Source organism: Salvia miltiorrhiza, chromosome 1 (genome assembly GCF_028751815.1).
Source record: "Salvia miltiorrhiza cultivar Shanhuang (shh) chromosome 1, IMPLAD_Smil_shh, whole genome shotgun sequence".
NCBI lineage: Eukaryota > Viridiplantae > Streptophyta > Magnoliopsida > Lamiales > Lamiaceae > Salvia > Salvia miltiorrhiza.
The window spans coordinates 73,928,345-73,945,500 of record NC_080387.1 but is presented as its reverse complement, the minus strand read 5'-3'; the positions used below and the strand labels follow the sequence as shown (position 1 = coordinate 73,945,500).

The 17,156-nt window shown below is 35.3% G+C and overlaps 2 protein-coding genes, 1 non-coding gene and 1 pseudogene across 6 annotated transcripts; all 4 read left to right on the top strand.

Annotated features, from left to right (window-relative positions):
* The first annotated feature begins 1,998 nt into the window (after positions 1-1,998).
* On the top strand, positions 1,999-4,875 carry LOC131013002 (receptor-like protein 7). Its single transcript, XM_057941007.1, has one exon. The coding sequence runs from the start codon at positions 1,999-2,001 to the stop codon at positions 4,666-4,668; it is 2,670 nt and encodes an 889-aa protein (XP_057796990.1). The 3' UTR covers positions 4,669-4,875.
* A 2,665-nt stretch (positions 4,876-7,540) lies between these two features.
* Positions 7,541-7,612, top strand: TRNAE-UUC (transfer RNA glutamic acid (anticodon UUC)). Its single transcript has one exon. It is a non-coding gene; the product is annotated as a tRNA-Glu (tRNA).
* Positions 7,613-9,023: 1,411 nt separating this feature from the next.
* On the top strand, positions 9,024-16,802 carry LOC131006092 (uncharacterized). Of its 4 annotated transcripts, none has more exons than XM_057933237.1 (7): positions 9,024-9,284; positions 10,108-10,217; positions 10,293-10,504; positions 10,579-10,646; positions 10,759-10,861; positions 10,948-11,090; positions 16,335-16,802. In XM_057933237.1, the coding sequence occupies exons 1-7, from the start codon at positions 9,078-9,080 to the stop codon at positions 16,437-16,439; spliced, it is 948 nt and encodes a 315-aa protein (XP_057789220.1). In that variant the 5' UTR covers positions 9,024-9,077; the 3' UTR covers positions 16,440-16,802. The 4 variants fall into 4 exon arrangements, with proteins under 4 accessions (XP_057789220.1, XP_057789221.1, XP_057789219.1 ...); XM_057933238.1 differs by lacking the exon at positions 16,335-16,802 and adding an exon at positions 11,357-11,872 and having other exon boundaries at positions 10,591-10,646; XM_057933236.1 differs by lacking the exon at positions 16,335-16,802 and adding an exon at positions 11,357-11,872.
* LOC131006091 (pentatricopeptide repeat-containing protein At1g62720-like) lies at positions 13,481-16,802 on the top strand (annotated as a pseudogene).
* Positions 16,803-17,156: the final 354 nt, after the last annotated feature.

The window sequence follows — 17,156 nt, the reverse complement described above, 5'->3', positions numbered from 1 at the left end:
TCGGTCCCAAAATATAGTGTGTATTACCATGTACCACTCTTAATTTCTTTATTTTATAATTGTTTTTTATAAAAATAAAAATTATTATTATATTATGAACTCTAATAAATATTTATCATTAAAAATTGGAATTTAAAAAATTGTATACCCTAACTTTGAATTAATGAACCCAAATAATCTATTATTAATTCAAATAAATATAAAAAAATAATTATAAACCCTAATTGGATGAGTAACTCTTGTTAATTATCTCTATATTATTTTAATGCATAATAAATTAAAATTGAACAAAAAATAATTTAAAATTATAACATAATGAGAGTGGTACATAGTGGTACACACTATATCATGGGAAGGAGGATCCCATGTGCTTTTTATTGGGCTAAGCTTCATCGAACACAAAATTTACTTTCTTCAAGAGAAGAAGAAAAAAAAAAGGGAAAAGTAAAAATAAGAAGGGTTAATAGTGTTTTATGTCCCGAACTTTCAGCATTTTCCATAAAATGTCCCGAACTTTCATTTTCTCATAAAAAGTTCTGAACTTTCAACTTTTTCCATAAAATGTCCTGTATACAAAATTCGGTGATGGAAAGATAACAAAAAATCCCTAACTTTCAACATTTTCCACCAACAGTTGTTCCTAATATGATTTTCCAACGATGGAGATTTTCAAAATATTTCATCCGTGCGAGATATGTTATTTTATGGAAAAAGTTGAAAGTTTAGGATTTTTTAGGAGAAAATGAAATTTCGGAACATTTTATGAAAAATGCTGAAAGTTCAGGACATAAAATATTATTAACCCAAATAAGAAACATAATTTACTAGATTTTTATTTTCTCCTAGGCTGATAATCTCGTGAAATTGGGCCGTCTCTTTCTCTATATATCGAAAATCTGGCCCAATTAGCCCGCGAAATAAAAAGCCCTTCAAAATTCTAACGTGATTTTTATTTAAAACACAAGTCTTGATCTGTGTTCGTATCAATGCAAATTAATATTATACACGAATTGATTTAGTCTTCCAAGTCAACCATTTAGTCTTTCCTTCTCTAAAATAAATAAAAAATAACAAATAAGAAAAATAGACTTCCACTCAACCACATCCACAAGTATATCTTCTTCCATTCCCCACCTTTTTTGTCTTTCTCTATATTTACGATTTACTAGCTACAAAAAATCTTACGTGGATTGGCCTACTTGTGGAATATATGGACAAAATGTCACCTAGACTTAGTAATCCTAATGCAATTACGAGTTTTATTACTTAGCAAACTCTTGGCAAAAAAAAATAAATTATTTTTTAGTAATTACTCCCTCCGTCCTTGAATTCAAGGCCTACATGAAAAAACACGAATTTTAAGAAAAAAAAGTATTTTTATTAGTTGAGTGGAGAAATGGTCCCACAAAATATATTGTTTATTGTTTGAGTGGAGGAAGTGACCCACAAAGTGTATTGATTATTAGTTGAGTGGAGAAAAAGTGTATTGTTTGTTGGGACCCACCAATTAAAATATGAATAAAAGTTACTAAAAATAGATAGGCCTTGAGTTGGTGGACGTACCAAAAAGGAAAGTAGGCCTTAAATTAGTGGACGGATGGAGTACTACCTAATTACTTCCCAATTTTTAGTATTCATCTTTCCACTTTAGTTGTCCCGCATTTTAGTATTCATTTATATGTAAAAGTAGATGAGACTATTAGTCCGCTTTAATCATTTTAACCCTCTCATAAATATCGATCCTTATTCAACTCACAACACAATCAACCACTTTATTATCCATCATAGGAAACATGTGAAAATGATGGAAAATATATTTTTTCTAACATTTTCTATCAAAGTTTACACACCCTAAGTGAAATAAGATGCTCCTACTAAACTGCAAAGTCTGCAATAGTCTTTGTATTGGCTTATTTAAAGCCCACATACACATATCTCATACCTGCAAGTTTGTTGAAAACAGAATACAATCATCAATTAATTAATAGCCTCTTCACAATGCTTCCAAAGTTGTTCTTCATCATTTCTACACTAATTTCCTCCTTCATCTTCACTCATTCTTACACCCAATGTCTTCACCATCAAAAAACCTTGTTGCTTCAACTCAAGGATGAGTTGAACTTTAATTCTTCTCTTTCAACAAAACTTGTGCAATGGAATCAAAGTGATGAGTGCTGCAAGTGGGACGGTGTGGCATGTGATGCTGCCGGCTACGTCGTTAGTTTGAAGCTCGATAACGAGTCCATTTCTGGTGAGATTGCGGATTCATCGAGTCTCTTCAGACTTGTGCATCTGCAGAAGCTAAATCTAGCCTACAATTATCTCATCAACGGTCCCATTCCCAAAGGTATTGACAATCTCACCTATTTGACACACTTGAATTTATCCTATGTTGGATTTGGTGGGCAGGTTCCACTCCAACTTTCCTTCTTGAGGAGATTAGTTTGTCTCGATATCTCCAATTGGTTTTTTGGATCTCTAAGTCTTGAATACCCAACTTTGGAGATGCTAGTCCAAAATCTAGCAGGGCTTCGAGAGCTCTATCTTGATGGTGTGAATGTTACTTCCTCTCATGAGAGTAGAAAATGGAGCCACATTATATCATCATATTTACCAAACCTCACTGCGTTGAGCTTGGTACGTTGTGGTTTGTCTGGCCCTTTCGATAACTCCTTTTGGCAACTCCATTCCCTTTCCATCCTTCGACTAGATTTGAACCATCTTGGGACAGAACTTCCAGACTTGTTCCACAATTTTCCAAGCTTGACCACCTTGACTCTTTTTAGGTGCAGTTTGAAGGGTTCAATTCCATCCACCTTTGCTAACATAACCAACCTGATTCATGTCGATTTGTCATATAACTTCTTCACAGGCTCACTTTCTTCTACGCTGTTTGAAGGCCTTTCCAATCTTGTTTATTTAGATTTGTCAAGTAATTCATTCTCTGGTAACATTCCCCACTCTCTCTTTGCTCTCCCTTCATTGTTGGAACTTGATCTTAGCAGCAATCAGTTTAATGGCACTTTTCAACTGGACAAGTTTCCAAGTCTTGCCAACGTAACCCGACTTGATCTATCTCACAATAGATTGTCAGTAGATGTTGGCAACCTCAATTCAACTTCATATGGAAATCTCCAACTAAAAGTGTTGGGACTAGCTTCATGTAACTTGTCCCATTTTCCTAATTTCATCAAACATTCTGATGATTTGAGAACACTAGACCTCTCATACAATCGGATTGGTGGGGAGATACCTAATTGGATTTGGGGAACACAACTTTCGGATTTGGACCTCTCTTTTAATCTTCTAACACATCTGCAAAAGCCTTACCATATCCCTTCTTCTCTTGGATTCCTACACTTGCAGTCTAACCAGCTCAAGGGTGAGTTGCACCTGCCCATTCCACCTGCGTCTCAACTCATGAGCTTATCTCTTGCTAATAACAGTTTAAGTGGATCCATTCCAACCTCCCTTTGCAGTGATACGAGGCTCGATGTTCTTGATTTGTCTGGCAATAGATTAAGTGGCAGCATACCCCCTTGCTTACTTGAAAACATTTCAGAGTTAGATCTAAGCCAAAACAACATCAGCGGTAGCATTCCAGATAATTTTCCTATGGATTGTCAACTTGGATATTTGAATGTTAACAATAATACTTTAGAAGGGAAAATCCCAAAGTCCCTTGAAAGATGCGAGCAGTTGCTGTTCATGAATGTTGGGAACAACAATATCAATGACAGTTTCCCTTGCCTGCTATCATCGAACTTGCGAGTTCTTGTTTTGCGCTCCAACAAATTCCATGGAGATGTGAGATGTCATGACAAGAGCTGGCAGAAGCTCCAAATTGTAGATATATCTTCGAATCATTTCAGTGGAGATCTGGAATCATTCAACTTTTCTACTTGGAAGACAATGATGCTACAGAGTGACGAACAATTGAGAGAGGACAATTCAGTCTATTACTATTTCTCACAATTGTGGAGGTCATCAAGCGTCACATTAATCATGAAGGGGATAAATTTAGAGTTTCACAGGCCAGAGTTTTGTAACATTGATTTCTCTTGCAATAATTTCGGAGGAGAGATACCAAATGCAATTGGTGATCTTACCTTACTTCATCAGCTCAACCTCTCCCACAATGCCCTCAACGGAAGCATCCCAAACTCATTTGGTGAATTGAGGAACCTCGAATCACTCGACCTCTCTGGAAACCGACTCATCGGGCCAATACCAGTGGACCTTGCAGGGCTCACGTTCCTTTCATTTTTGAATCTATCCTACAATAAGCTGGTTGGAAAGATTCCAAATGGCCGTCAGTTACAAACATTTTCAGCTGATTCCTTCAAAGGGAATCCGGGGTTGTGTGGTTTCAATCTCAACATAAGCTGCAGTCATAGTGATGGCAGTGATCATTTGTCTCCACAAGAAGATGAAAATGGGGAAGAGAAGAGTGAGATCGAGTGGGAATACGTATCTGCTGCAGTTGGATATGTTGTGGGCTTAGGAATCATTGTGTGGATACTTCTATTCTGGCGAAGCTTCAGAGAAAGATATTTCGAGAAAATAGAAGAGGCTGTTGACAAGATATTCTACGAGAGAGCGAGGAAAAAAAGAAGAAGAAGAAGAGTAGAGATGAGAAAAGAGATTAGGAGACAGCAGCGAAGTTGATAATTATATGCAATTTAGATAATTAAATAAACAAGGGTGTTTAGTGTTTGATGTGAGTGTGAATGTTTTGTTTTGCTGCTTATTGTTTTTTTGTTTTTGTTTTTGGTCATGTAGAAGAGATTCTGTGTGTTGGTAACTATGTCCTTTAATTTTACGAGAATTAGCACAAATCAGATTTGTGTTGGTTAAGATATACTAGGATTTCCATTTTTCAGCAGCAATAAAATTGTGTTTCAGTTCTCTGCTTCCTATTACCTATATTTTGTTACAGACTTGTAGTTAAATGGTGATGTAGATGATATTATGATCTTTTCTGTTGGTTGGGCTTTATGAGTCGAGATTGAGACTGGAAAATCCAAGGTCGGGATAAAGAGAGATTTCATTAACAGATTCATGAATATTCGTAAGGATATTACTTTATAAATATCATGGTTGATTGTGTTAGTGTTGGAGATAATCTTAATCGTAGAATTCAGCCTTGATTAGATCGAAGAGAGACCAAAGATAAAGAAATATAGCCTATATTAGATCAAGTCAACGCTCGAGAAGGTCAAGATTGTAGAATCAACCCTAATTATAGCTTAGAAAGTACTCCCTCCGTCCCATTAAAATTTGCCACATTTTCATTTTGGTTTGTCCTACTAAAATTGGCCACTTTCTAAAAATGGAAATATTTACTTTAATTAAGCCTAATTAATTAATCTAATTAAAATTTCTAAATAAACTTACCCTAATTAAATAAAGGCACACACACCAAAAAAAACACATACAAAACACACACTCGGTGAAGATTATTCAATTGAAGAGTGATTAGTGAAGATTAGTGAAGAGTCTTTTTAAGTTTCTTCAATTGAAGAGTGATTAGTTGGGATTCTTACTTAAGATTCTTGATTCCAAACTAAATTAGTGAAGATTCTTGCTAAGATTCTTCAATTGAAGAGTGATTAGTTGGAATTCTACTTAAGATCCCTTGATTCCAAATTAGACTAGTGAAGAGTCTTGGTAAGATTATGCAGTTGCTACGGGAGGCGGGCCGGCGACGGAAAAGGGGACGGAAGCAGACGGAAGCGGGGGAGCGAAAAGAAAGAAATGAAGCGAACAAAGGCAGACGGAAGCAGACGGAAGAAAGAAACAAAGGCAGACGGAAGCAGACGAGAAAGGAAGGGAAAGTGGAGTGATGCAGACGGAAGCGAGAAGGGGAAGCGAACAAAAATTACCATAATTATCGACCGGCACCAGCGGCTGGGGGTGGGCGATTGGGATCGACGACTGGAGATGGGGTTTGTGATCCATATACCGACGGCAAATGAACGTCTTCGAACGGTGGAGTTTTGCCAGAATTTTACTGGCGGCATGTGCCGCCGGTGATTAGCGGCGGCGTCACCGCTGCCGGTAATATTGATCGGACGGCGGTGGTGCTATTGTCAGACGTCACCGGCGATCTCCGCCGCCAATAATATATTTAAGTATATAAATTAATTAATATTAACAATACCGGCGGCAACATCCTATTTCCGCCGCTATTTTGAAAAACACGGGTCGCCCCCTCCGCCGTCGGTGGGCCGCCGGTAGTTCTGGCCGTAAAATGTGCGTTTTTTTGTAGTGAATGATCCACCGTCGTATTTTTATTTCTTATTTTTCTTTTGAAATCTCTAGTCTTGCAATCACCTTTTTACTCCTTTAATCTTATTTTCCTTACATTTCTTACCCCACGCCGCTTTATATAATTTTACTAATTAAATCGTACTAATTGGAAAATCTGTGTAAACACCTATAATCAATGTGTATTTTTATATTCCAGAATTATTTTGTAAATTTAATTAGTAAAATTATACTATATCACAATAGCAATATACCGAAACAGTAGTATGTATCGCAGTATCAATAATATACTATATCGATATACCACAATATCTAAAAATATGATACTATTATAGTATTTTTTCTGATAAGGTATCATATTGTATAAAAAATTACAATTTACTTTTCAATTTTTATGGAATAAGATAAGAAACATATATTAGGTTCTTAAATTTTGTGCAAGATAATTATTTTTGGAGGACTTCTTTGCAAAGGGTTTAGGAACTATGATAAATTATTAATATGAAATAAAAAATTTCACCTTCCCCTAAAAGAAATTCACTTCCCGCCTTACATGAAAAAAAGCCCCTCCCAAAAAAAATAAAAAAATAGCGGCAATTTATTTGTCTTTTGCTCAAATATTTCCCTCATTCGCCTCCTTCTCATATTTGTTTCTCATAACATAAAATATTTTTGATATATGAAACAGAAGATGATGCAAAGGAGAGTGCATTCCCTTCTGCCAAGCCTTGGCAAATCAGCGGGCGTTTCTTTAAAAGTAAATACAACTGTGGTGTGGGTATGTGTGAACAATGTGGTAAATACGGGCGTTACTGCATCTAGTGATTTATCGAAAGCTGATTGAACCGCTGATAGATGGCCGATGAATCAGGTAGTTTTATAGCACAAAGAAAATACGGCGATTAATTTTTTTTCCATTGAAAAAACTACTTCTTATAAATTTATATGAAGCTTCATGGTTAGTATAAAATAAAGGTTGTAATCGAATCAATTAAATCGATGGCATGAAACTGAGACTGTTATTTATAAATTCATTCAAGTTTAATTGTATAAGCCAGCTTTTAAATATATATTCGAATTTAAACATTCAATATTGCTTCTATTATAATATGTTACTGCTCAAAGGAGACAATATAACAATTTTTTTTATTTAGATGTTGGGAATAAGAATCAAACTCAATCTCTAATTATTAGTATAACACATGATATCCAATTATAAAATAATTTGTAAACTGCTCTTATAAAATATAAAAGTTACAGATACCATAAATCCGTTGTCGTCCAGCGGTTAGGATATCTGGCTTTCACCCAGGAGACCCGGGTTCGATTCCCGGCAACGGAATTTTTTTATTTTATTCTACTATTGACTTCTTTATTTTATTTTATTTTATTTAAATTTTTATTGACTTCTTTTTCTGGTGTTTATCTTCTAATTTTATTTATTATTTCTCTAAAAGTAATAGGGGAATGCAAATCATGCAATGAGCTGATTTCCATTTTTATTTTAATTTTTATTGACTTCTTGTTTTAGTGTCTTATTTTTTATATAAAATCTTATACTTTTCAATATAAGTACAATTAAATTAGAAAAGTGTAATATATTTTACTATTGACTTTTTTCATTTTATTTTATTTTAATTTTTATTGACTTCTTTTTCTAATGTTTATCTTCTAATTTTATTTTTTATTTCTCTAAAAGTAATAGGAGAGTGCAAATCGTGCAATGAGCTGGTTTCCATTTTTATTTTAATTTTTATTGACTTCTTGTTTAGTGTCTTATTTTTTATATAAAATTTTATACTTCTATGATACAAGTACCATTACGAAAGAAAAATTAGTTGTTCGAACGACAATCTATTTTTCCGACAAACAAGTTATTTTTGTCTTGCAAGTACATTGATTGAGATATTAACTGTACTTTAGTCAATTTAAGAATAAACACAATAATTTTATAAAAATAGGTATTTTTCATTACAATTTAATAAAATGGGCATTTTTAAGTTTTACTCATAATATTATCACACCTAAAATGAATGGATAATACAATTTCTCTTTGGAGTACAAAGAATGAATAAGAAATTGTGAAATTCTCTTTTGTAAATCAAGGAAAAGAAAAGAATGAGAATTCTTTGTTATTTTTTATTTTTAATAAAAAAATTATCAACCAAAGAAAACACATTCCTAATTATATAAAAAAAAATTGGTCTGTTAAATAAATATTTATATTTCTTTTTTGATTTGTTCGCTAAATAAATACCCTTTTCGTCTCGCGAAGCTTGAGCAGTATTCATTTTCGAATTGTTCCGCAAAATTTGAGCACTTTATTATATGGTAATTTTTTGTTTATCTTTTATCCATTTTTTTTTTACTTATTACATTTAATACTCCGTCCACGAAATATTGTCCTACTTACTCATTTTTCCTTGTCCACAAAGTAATGCCCTACTCTGCTTTTTGTACCACTACACCCTTTTTTCTTTCATTTATTTACCATCAATTGCCACTAATGGACCCACCATATAACAACTTATTTCATTTTTATATTCTATTTTATTACACTTTATTACTAGTGGACCCATCATACAACACCTTTAACACTTTAGTCAACTACCCTTATATTTCACTCACAACTACTTTATCAGCTTTCTTAAAACCTGTGCCGAACAGTAAATGGGGCAATACTTTGTGGACGGAGGGAGTACATAAAATAGTGACTTGTTAAAATTTTCGCCGAAAAAAAAAATTGCAGGGAACGGAGGGAGCACTCATTGTGAAATTACTTCCATTTTTCAGTCTGAATAGAATCGATGAGTAGAAAACAATGGGAAGCAGAAAGCTATCACTCCAAAGATTTCGATTGGAACGAATTGAGAGAAGAAGTGGAAAAAAATCCCTCACTTCAGTTCCATTTCCTCCCCTTTTCCGAAGTGGTTACTCAAATTGAAGACGCTCAGCTAGATTCCGAAGCGTGGGATCAATTTCATGCCCGCCACTCTACTGGCAAGTTCTTCAAGGTAATTCAATCGTGCAAACCAATGCAATTTTTAAATTTAGATTGTTTATTTTAGTATGATAAATAGGCCTTTATTTTTTTTATCTATTTAATTAGTGTGTGGGGTTTGAAGAAACTTGATTTTTAGCTGAATGAGAGCTCAATGATTCGTTGTTTATGTATTTTTGTAATTGGCATGACTTGTTGTATTTGCACATTCAACCAGTTATGTAGGAAAAGTTTTAGGAAATAAATTTTGTGATTCAATAATACTGAAATTGAATATGGAGCTCTTCATTCTAGTTCATGTTTATGCATAGAGGCGTTGGTTTATCTGTTTTGTTCTTTATTTTTAGTGATTTATCAGTTTTTTCAAAGCAACCATAACTCTATTAGGTTTAAATTAGAAGAGCTTAGCAAAATGCTGTTTCAAAGCAAGAACCCTAAATCCCTTGTATATCCTTATTGTGGAAAGTCTGCCATCTTTTTTACCTAAGAAAGCTACAAACATTGCCCATAGATTAGCAATTCGGATAATCTGTCGATCACATTAGAATTTGCTAGTTATGCAAGTTCTTTTCAGAAGATTCTGTAGTAGGTTTTCTATAATTGCTCTGTTTTGGTCACTCACCCCTTCATGTTCTGTGGCTTTTAACTAGCAGATTTTGTTCCTGTGCTATTCTTTGTCATTGAAGTTGGCGTAAATTACCTCGTCTATTCATATTTACCCTTTTAAGCATTGAAGTTTATGCTCCTCCATCTTGCCCTCGCATTTTACATCCGTGTTGAGCTACGTGTATTGGTGTTTCCTTTCCGTGTGTGACTGTTGATCGTATTTGAGACAGGAACGACGATACTTGCTGAAGGAGTTCCCAGAACTAGCTTCTTGCAAGGATGAATCCAAGGTTTTGGAGGTGGGGTGTGGCAATGGCAGCACAGCTCTACCTATTTTATGGTAATTTCTTGATGATCCAATAGTACTGCATGCTTTCACTTGCCCTTTTTTTTAATTTAGATTCTTTTTATGCAGTGGACGAGAAGGCATCATCTTATACGCGTGTGATTGTAGCAACGAGGCGCTTGAGAGGGCTAAAGAGATTGTTACTGCTTCTAATTCTGTCTCTGCTATTCATCGGTTTCACCCATTCCTTTGTGATTTTTCAACAACTGGATTTCCCTTGTGGTTGGCCTGCAATACCTGCTCGGATAGCTCGTTTCACGGCCATCATTTAGGATTTTCAGGTATCTTAGAGGCCTTTGAGCATCTCCCGTTTCGTGTTCTGTCAACTTCTTGAACACGATTTCCTTTTCCTCAGAGGCTTATGCAGGTGCTAACTTGGATGAAGCAAGAAGCTGCATTGGTGGAGTAGATTTTGTTACATTGGTACTTTATGATTCCTTTTTCTGATTTCTCTTCGTTTCCTCACCTAAAAGTAATGATATCTTCGAGAGTTCAGTAGTCCGGAATCTCAAATTCACCTATCAAAATATGCCAGATATTCACTTTGTCGGCCTTGCCACTCGACAGGATGCCTAAGGCCATCAAAGAGTGCTTTGCTGTTCTAAAGCCAGGGGGCATGCTATTATTTAGAGACTACGGTAATAGTGAAAATGAGATTTCATGGCAAATTTAGAAATTCTAAGATCTCTTTCTACGCAGCCCTAATTTCATATACACGAAACAGGTGTTTGCGATATGACTATGCTTCGATTCGACCCTCAACAAAGAATAGGATATAGGGAGTACTTGCGGTCTGATGGAACAAGATCTTATTTCTTCTGCTTGGATACAGTTAGAAGTTTAACTTCTGCTGCCGGCTTCATCGAGGTAACGTCTAGTTTAATTATATTATCTAGTTTGATGATATGTAAAAGAGAGAAATTAGTTAAATATGGAAAAAGTTGGATGATTGAGTGGTTGAGGTGGTTGTTGATAAACATAGTCGTATGGAGACGGTGATTTGGTTGTATCTTAATCGAACTCGACACTCTTGAACTCGATACGAACTAGAGGAAGATATTAGTTTTAGACATTTAGCAGCATTATTAGTTTGCATAATATATTGATTGAGTTGGAGATGATTGTTGTTGTAGGTTGAGCTTGAATACTGCTGTGTCAAGGCAGTAAACCGGCGGAATGGAAAGGTGATGAAGAGAGTATTTGTTCATGGAAAGTTCCAGAAGCCTACCCTTAACTGACTAATGCACCTCATTGACAATGAATGAAGCGCAGCTCAGTTAGTAAAACGTAAGACACTTCCTCTCAAACCATTAAATTGGGGGGGGGGGGGGACGAAGTCCATCTCGGTTGGTAAGACGTAAGGCGCTTCCTCGCAAACCATTGAATTGCGAGGTTCGAGTCACCACGAAGGAGAAAACGCAAACCCTTATTGATTCTTCTCACTAAATGCATCTCGCTTTCTCATGTTGCTTCATTGTTGATTTTTATTATTGGATTTTGAATAATTCTTTGTTTACTTTCATTTGTTTAAGAATATCATATGCCCAATCCATTTGTTTAACCGATTTTGTATTTTTAGATTATTAATTAAACTTTTGTTTTGATATTTATGGTTTAATATTATTTATTCAAAATGAGATTGACTTAAATTATTTTCTTATCAATCTGTAAATTTAATTATTATTATAAGATGCTCATTAAATTAATATTGTGTTCATTGAGTTGATAATAATAGTTTTATTATATACAATTTCAAATCACATAATATTTTAATGAACATACATTACTTTTTGTTACCAAATAATTTACTCACTCCGTCCCACAAATCTTGATACGTTTTCCTTTTTGGGCCGTTCCGCGAATCTTGACACGTTTCTATTTTGGGTAATAATTATTACCTTCTTTCTCTTACTTTATCACTTTTATTACTCTCTCTCTCCTACTTTATCACTTTTATTACCTTCTCTCTCCTAATTTATCACTTTTATACCCCCTTCGTCCCCAAAATAAGTTCCTCTTTGGGGACGGCGGTTTTAAGGAAAAATGGTAAAGTGTATTAATAGTGGAAAAAAATATGTTATACTAATAAGTATTGAGAGTGGTGAAAAAGTGAAAAGTAAGAATAAATAAAGTATTATTAGTGGTGGGTAGTTGATCAAAAATGGAAAGAAAGAAATAAGAACTTATTTGGGGACGTCCCAAAAAGGAAAAAGATGAACTTATTTCAGGGACGGATGGAGTATTTTATTAACTACACACTTAAAACACTAATCTACAACTCCTTAATTCCCGTGTCAAATCCAAACGTGTCAAGATTCGTGGGACGCAGTGAGTAACTTATAAATGATGATATTTTTATATAATATTATTTACTTTTGAATTATCAATATATTATGGTTCGTGCATCACATGAGTGGTGTACATAGGGATGGCAATGGGCCGGATCTGGACCGGATCTTGCTTGGTCCAGATCCAGATCCGGATTTTTTGACTTAGGCCCAGATCCGGTCCAGATCCATTGGATCCAACCCGGATCCATACTTTTTATCTTTTAAAATAAATTTATAAATCTTAAATTAATCCCAAATAAAATTATAGTTACTGTCTACATTTTCAACAATTATTCAAAATAAATGAATTAACCATATTCTATAAAAATATTAATAATAATAATAATAATAATAATAATAATGAAAAGAGATATATAAAAGTAAAATATTATCTTTAATTGCATTATATATTATTTATGAAAAGAGATATATAGATTAGTCATAGATATTAGATTAGAGTTAGATAAAAATAAATAACATTATATATAATTTTATATATAAATGGATCCATGGACCGGATCTGGACCGGATCTGGGTCTCATATTTTTTGCTCCAGATCCAGATCCGGAAATTATAAGAATAACCCAGATCCGGTCCAGATCCATTTTTTCTAAGGTCCAGATCCTAAAAAAAGGATCTGGATCCGCGGATCTGGACCGGGTCCGGATTCATTGCCATCCCTAGGTGTACAAATACAATAACAACGGCAACAACAACGATGACAACAACATCAATAATAATAATAATAATAATAATAATAAAACACAACTATCGAAATAATTGAAGAGGCTCTAAAGTTATTGGGCAAAATTGAAATCACCTCATGTTTGGGCCCAATATATAAGATAGAATGAGATTGGGCCCGCCTTAAAATCAAACAACAAAATTCCTAAGTCTGAAGAAGCAACTGAAGCTCGATCTGCCATTTTTGTTTGGTAGATTTCTGATTTCTCACTTCAGATCTAAATCTCGCCGCCGATTAACGATGATGAGCAGAAGAGCTGCTGTTTCTGCAATAAATCTCATTCATGGAAGAGAATTTCTCAATCGGTGGTCGCATAAATCGGGTATTCTCTCTCCTATGTTCTCTTTCTTCTCTTCCGAGGCTTTTCAACCTAAGCAGTCCACAATTGATTTCAGTTGTGCTAAAGAAGTAGACGATGTTATTGAATTGTTTCAAAAAATAAAGATTATGCGGCCGGAGCCTTCTGTTCGCCTCTACAACAAACTCATGAGTGTTAGTGTAAAGATTGAGCAGTATTATTTTGCCCTTCATGTGTTCGATGAAATGCTTAGGATGGGTGTACCCGTTGGCGATTACACAATGAATATTGCTGTCAACTGTTGTTGTCTCTTGAAAGATATGTACTCTGCTTTTGCTGTAATGGTATTCTTTCTCAAGAGAGGTTACGAACCAGATGTCACGACTTTCAGCACTCTCATAAAAGGGTTATTCTTAGTCAATAAGGAGGCTGAAGCCGTGAAATTGTTCGAAAAGATTCTGGATTTAAAACTTTGCGAGCCAAATCGTATTACGAATTCTGCAACTGATTGATGGGCTGTGCAAAGCTGGACAGGCCATTGAAGCCCAAGATTGGCTTCATAGATTAGAAAGTAGTGGGTGGAGTCCCGACGTTTACACTTATAGTGCACTAATTGATGGATTTTGGCAAGGGTGGAATGGTGGACAATGCCTTCGAGGTTCTATCCAAAATGGTTGGGAAGGGTATTTTACCTAACGTTGTCACTTATAATTCCATGATTAATGCATATTGTAAGGAAGAAAAGATGGAATCGGCTGAGAATATGTTGGAAATCATGACGCAACAAAATATTTATCCCACTGTCTCTACTTATTCTTCGCTTATTGAAGGGCTCTGCCTTAAGGGCGAAATCGAAAGTGCGAAACAGTTACTTGATTCCATGGTAGAGAGGGGCCTTACACCCGATATTGTTAACTATAACACCTTGCTAAATGGATATTGCAAGAAAGGAAGCTTGGATGAAGCTTGGCTTATTTTCTTGAAATTCGCGATAAAGGTCTCGAGCATAATGTGCGGACTTATAATACATTATTGGATGGGTTATCGAAGCGTGGGATGGTTGATGAAGCTCTGCTTCTGCTGTCCGAGATGATGGAGAAGGGCATCGCGCCTAGTGTTGTCACGTGCAACATATTGATAGATCAATATTGCTCGCAGGGCGAGATGGTTAGAGCCAGAGAGCTCTTCGCTTCAATGGAAAGGACGGGGATCAACCACAGTATAGTCACCTATAATATCTTGATTAAGGGATACTGCAAGACGGGAAACCTTGATGAAGCTTTGCATTTCTTTGATGAAATCTCGCGTGTAGGTCTCAAACACTCAACCGTATCATACAACATGATGATGCATGGGCTAATACGCCAAAGTAGTTTTTCAGATGGGTGGAAGCTTTTCCAAGATATGGAAGCTCAGAATCTACATCCGGATGTCTACACCTACAACATCTTGTTGGATGGCTTGTGTCGGATAAGTCGGATCAATGAGGCAGTTTGCGTTTTTGACGGTGATGGAGGCAGAAGGCGTGAAACCTGATATTGTAACGTATAGTGTTCTGATCAACGGCTTGTGCAAGGGCGGAAGACTCAATGATGCTACGAGGCTCTTCAACCATCTCCCTTCCAAGGGCTTAAATCCTAGCGCATATACCTACAACATGATGATCGACTCCCTCTACCATGAAAGGCGTGAAGCGCAGGCAAGGAGGTTGATGGTGGAGATGGAAAGGAGCGGCTGCGTGCCTGATGGCGTGACGTACAACATTATTGTGTGCCATCTGGTGAAGAGCAAAAAGGTGCATGAGGCAATGCCTTTCTTGGAGGAGATGTGCAGGAGAGGACTTGAGGTTAATTCAGAAATCATTTCTGCATTGCTTCAGGAACTTAGAATAGGAGAAGGTAAAGATGAGAAATTGCAAGAGATTCTTAAGAAAGTTTGTGCTCAAAATCGACAAGTGAATGTTCTATTTTGAGGTATGAATACTTGAGTGAAGTTACATTTGATTCTATTCATCTTCTTGTTATAACCTTTGTTGTTGTCGTTGGAGTTTAATGCTGTAATCTTTATGCTCTCTCTCTCTCTCTAACCTTTGTTGTTGTCAGTTTGTGTGGTGGTAAGGTTGTTTAAAATTCAATGAGATTTTACGCCAAAAAGAATTAAAAAAAATAGATGATTTTAGTGTGAAAGATCACCACTTGAAACTTGAAAGTAGCTTCTGCTGAACTGTTTCCTGTTTCGTTGCCATCCTTTTACGCAGGATTTTTACTCCGGTTCAGTTGTCAAGAAGTGACTCATAGAATGCTAAACGTGATATAACTCAGAATGGAGTTCCACCGTCGTGTGGTCTTGCGGCGCAGTGTCTTGTGCTGGTATGGATCCATCTGCTTTGAGTTTCTCATCTTGTTGTTATTTTGCAAGCATTTGTGTGTGATGAATTCACCCCGTGTTGTCTGATTTCGCTGTTTTCCATCAGCCATTTTTTTCCGCTACTTGGAAGAGTTTAGCCTTTGGATTTTCACATTTGCTAGAATTGTATTTTATACGTTCATACATTCAACTCTCTGTTCCTCTCTAGATTCATCCATTTTGTTCATTTTGAAGAGGATTTTAGTTTCACTTCAATTTATTGTATGTTTTAGCTCGATACGAACTAGAGGAAGATATTTGTTTTTAGACAGTTAGCAGCATTATTAGTTTAGATAATATATTGATTGAGTTGGAGATGATTGTTGTTGTAGGTTGAACTTGAATACTGCTGTGTCAATGCAGCAAACCAGCAGAATGGAAAGGTGATGAAGAGAGTATTTGTTCATGGAAAGTTCCAGAAGCCTACCCTTAACTGAATGCACCTCACTGACAACAAAGAGCAGTTCAATTGATAAGGCGTGAGAAGCTTCCTCTCAAACTATTAAATTGGGGGGTTCGAGTCACCACGAAGTCCAACTCGGTTGGTAAGACGTAAGGCGCTTCCTCGTAAACCATTAAATTGGAAGTTCGAGTCACCGTGAAGGAGAAAACGCAAACCATTATTGATCCTTCTCCCTAAATGCACCTCGCTTTCTCATGTTGCTTCATTGTTGAATTTTATTATTGGATTTTGAATAATTCTTTGTTTACTTTCATTTGTTTAAGAATATCATATGCCCAATCCATTTTTTTAACCGATTTTGTATTTTTAGATTATTAGTTAAACTTTTGTTTTGATATTGATGGTTTAAGATTATTTGTTCAAAAAGAGATTGACTTAAATTATTTTCTTTACAATATGTAAATTTAATTATTACTATGCGATACTCATTAAATTTAATATTGTGCTCATTGAGTTGATAATAGTTTTATGATATACAATTTCAAACCGCATAATATTTTAATTAACAGAAATTACTTTTTGTTACCAAATACTAATTTAACTTGTAAATGATACTAATAGTTTGACATTTTTTTATAATTTTATTTATTTTTTAAATATCAATATATTATGGCTCGTGCATCGCATGAATGGCGTACGGCAACAACAACGGCAACAACAACAAGATCAATAATAATAAAAATAATACACA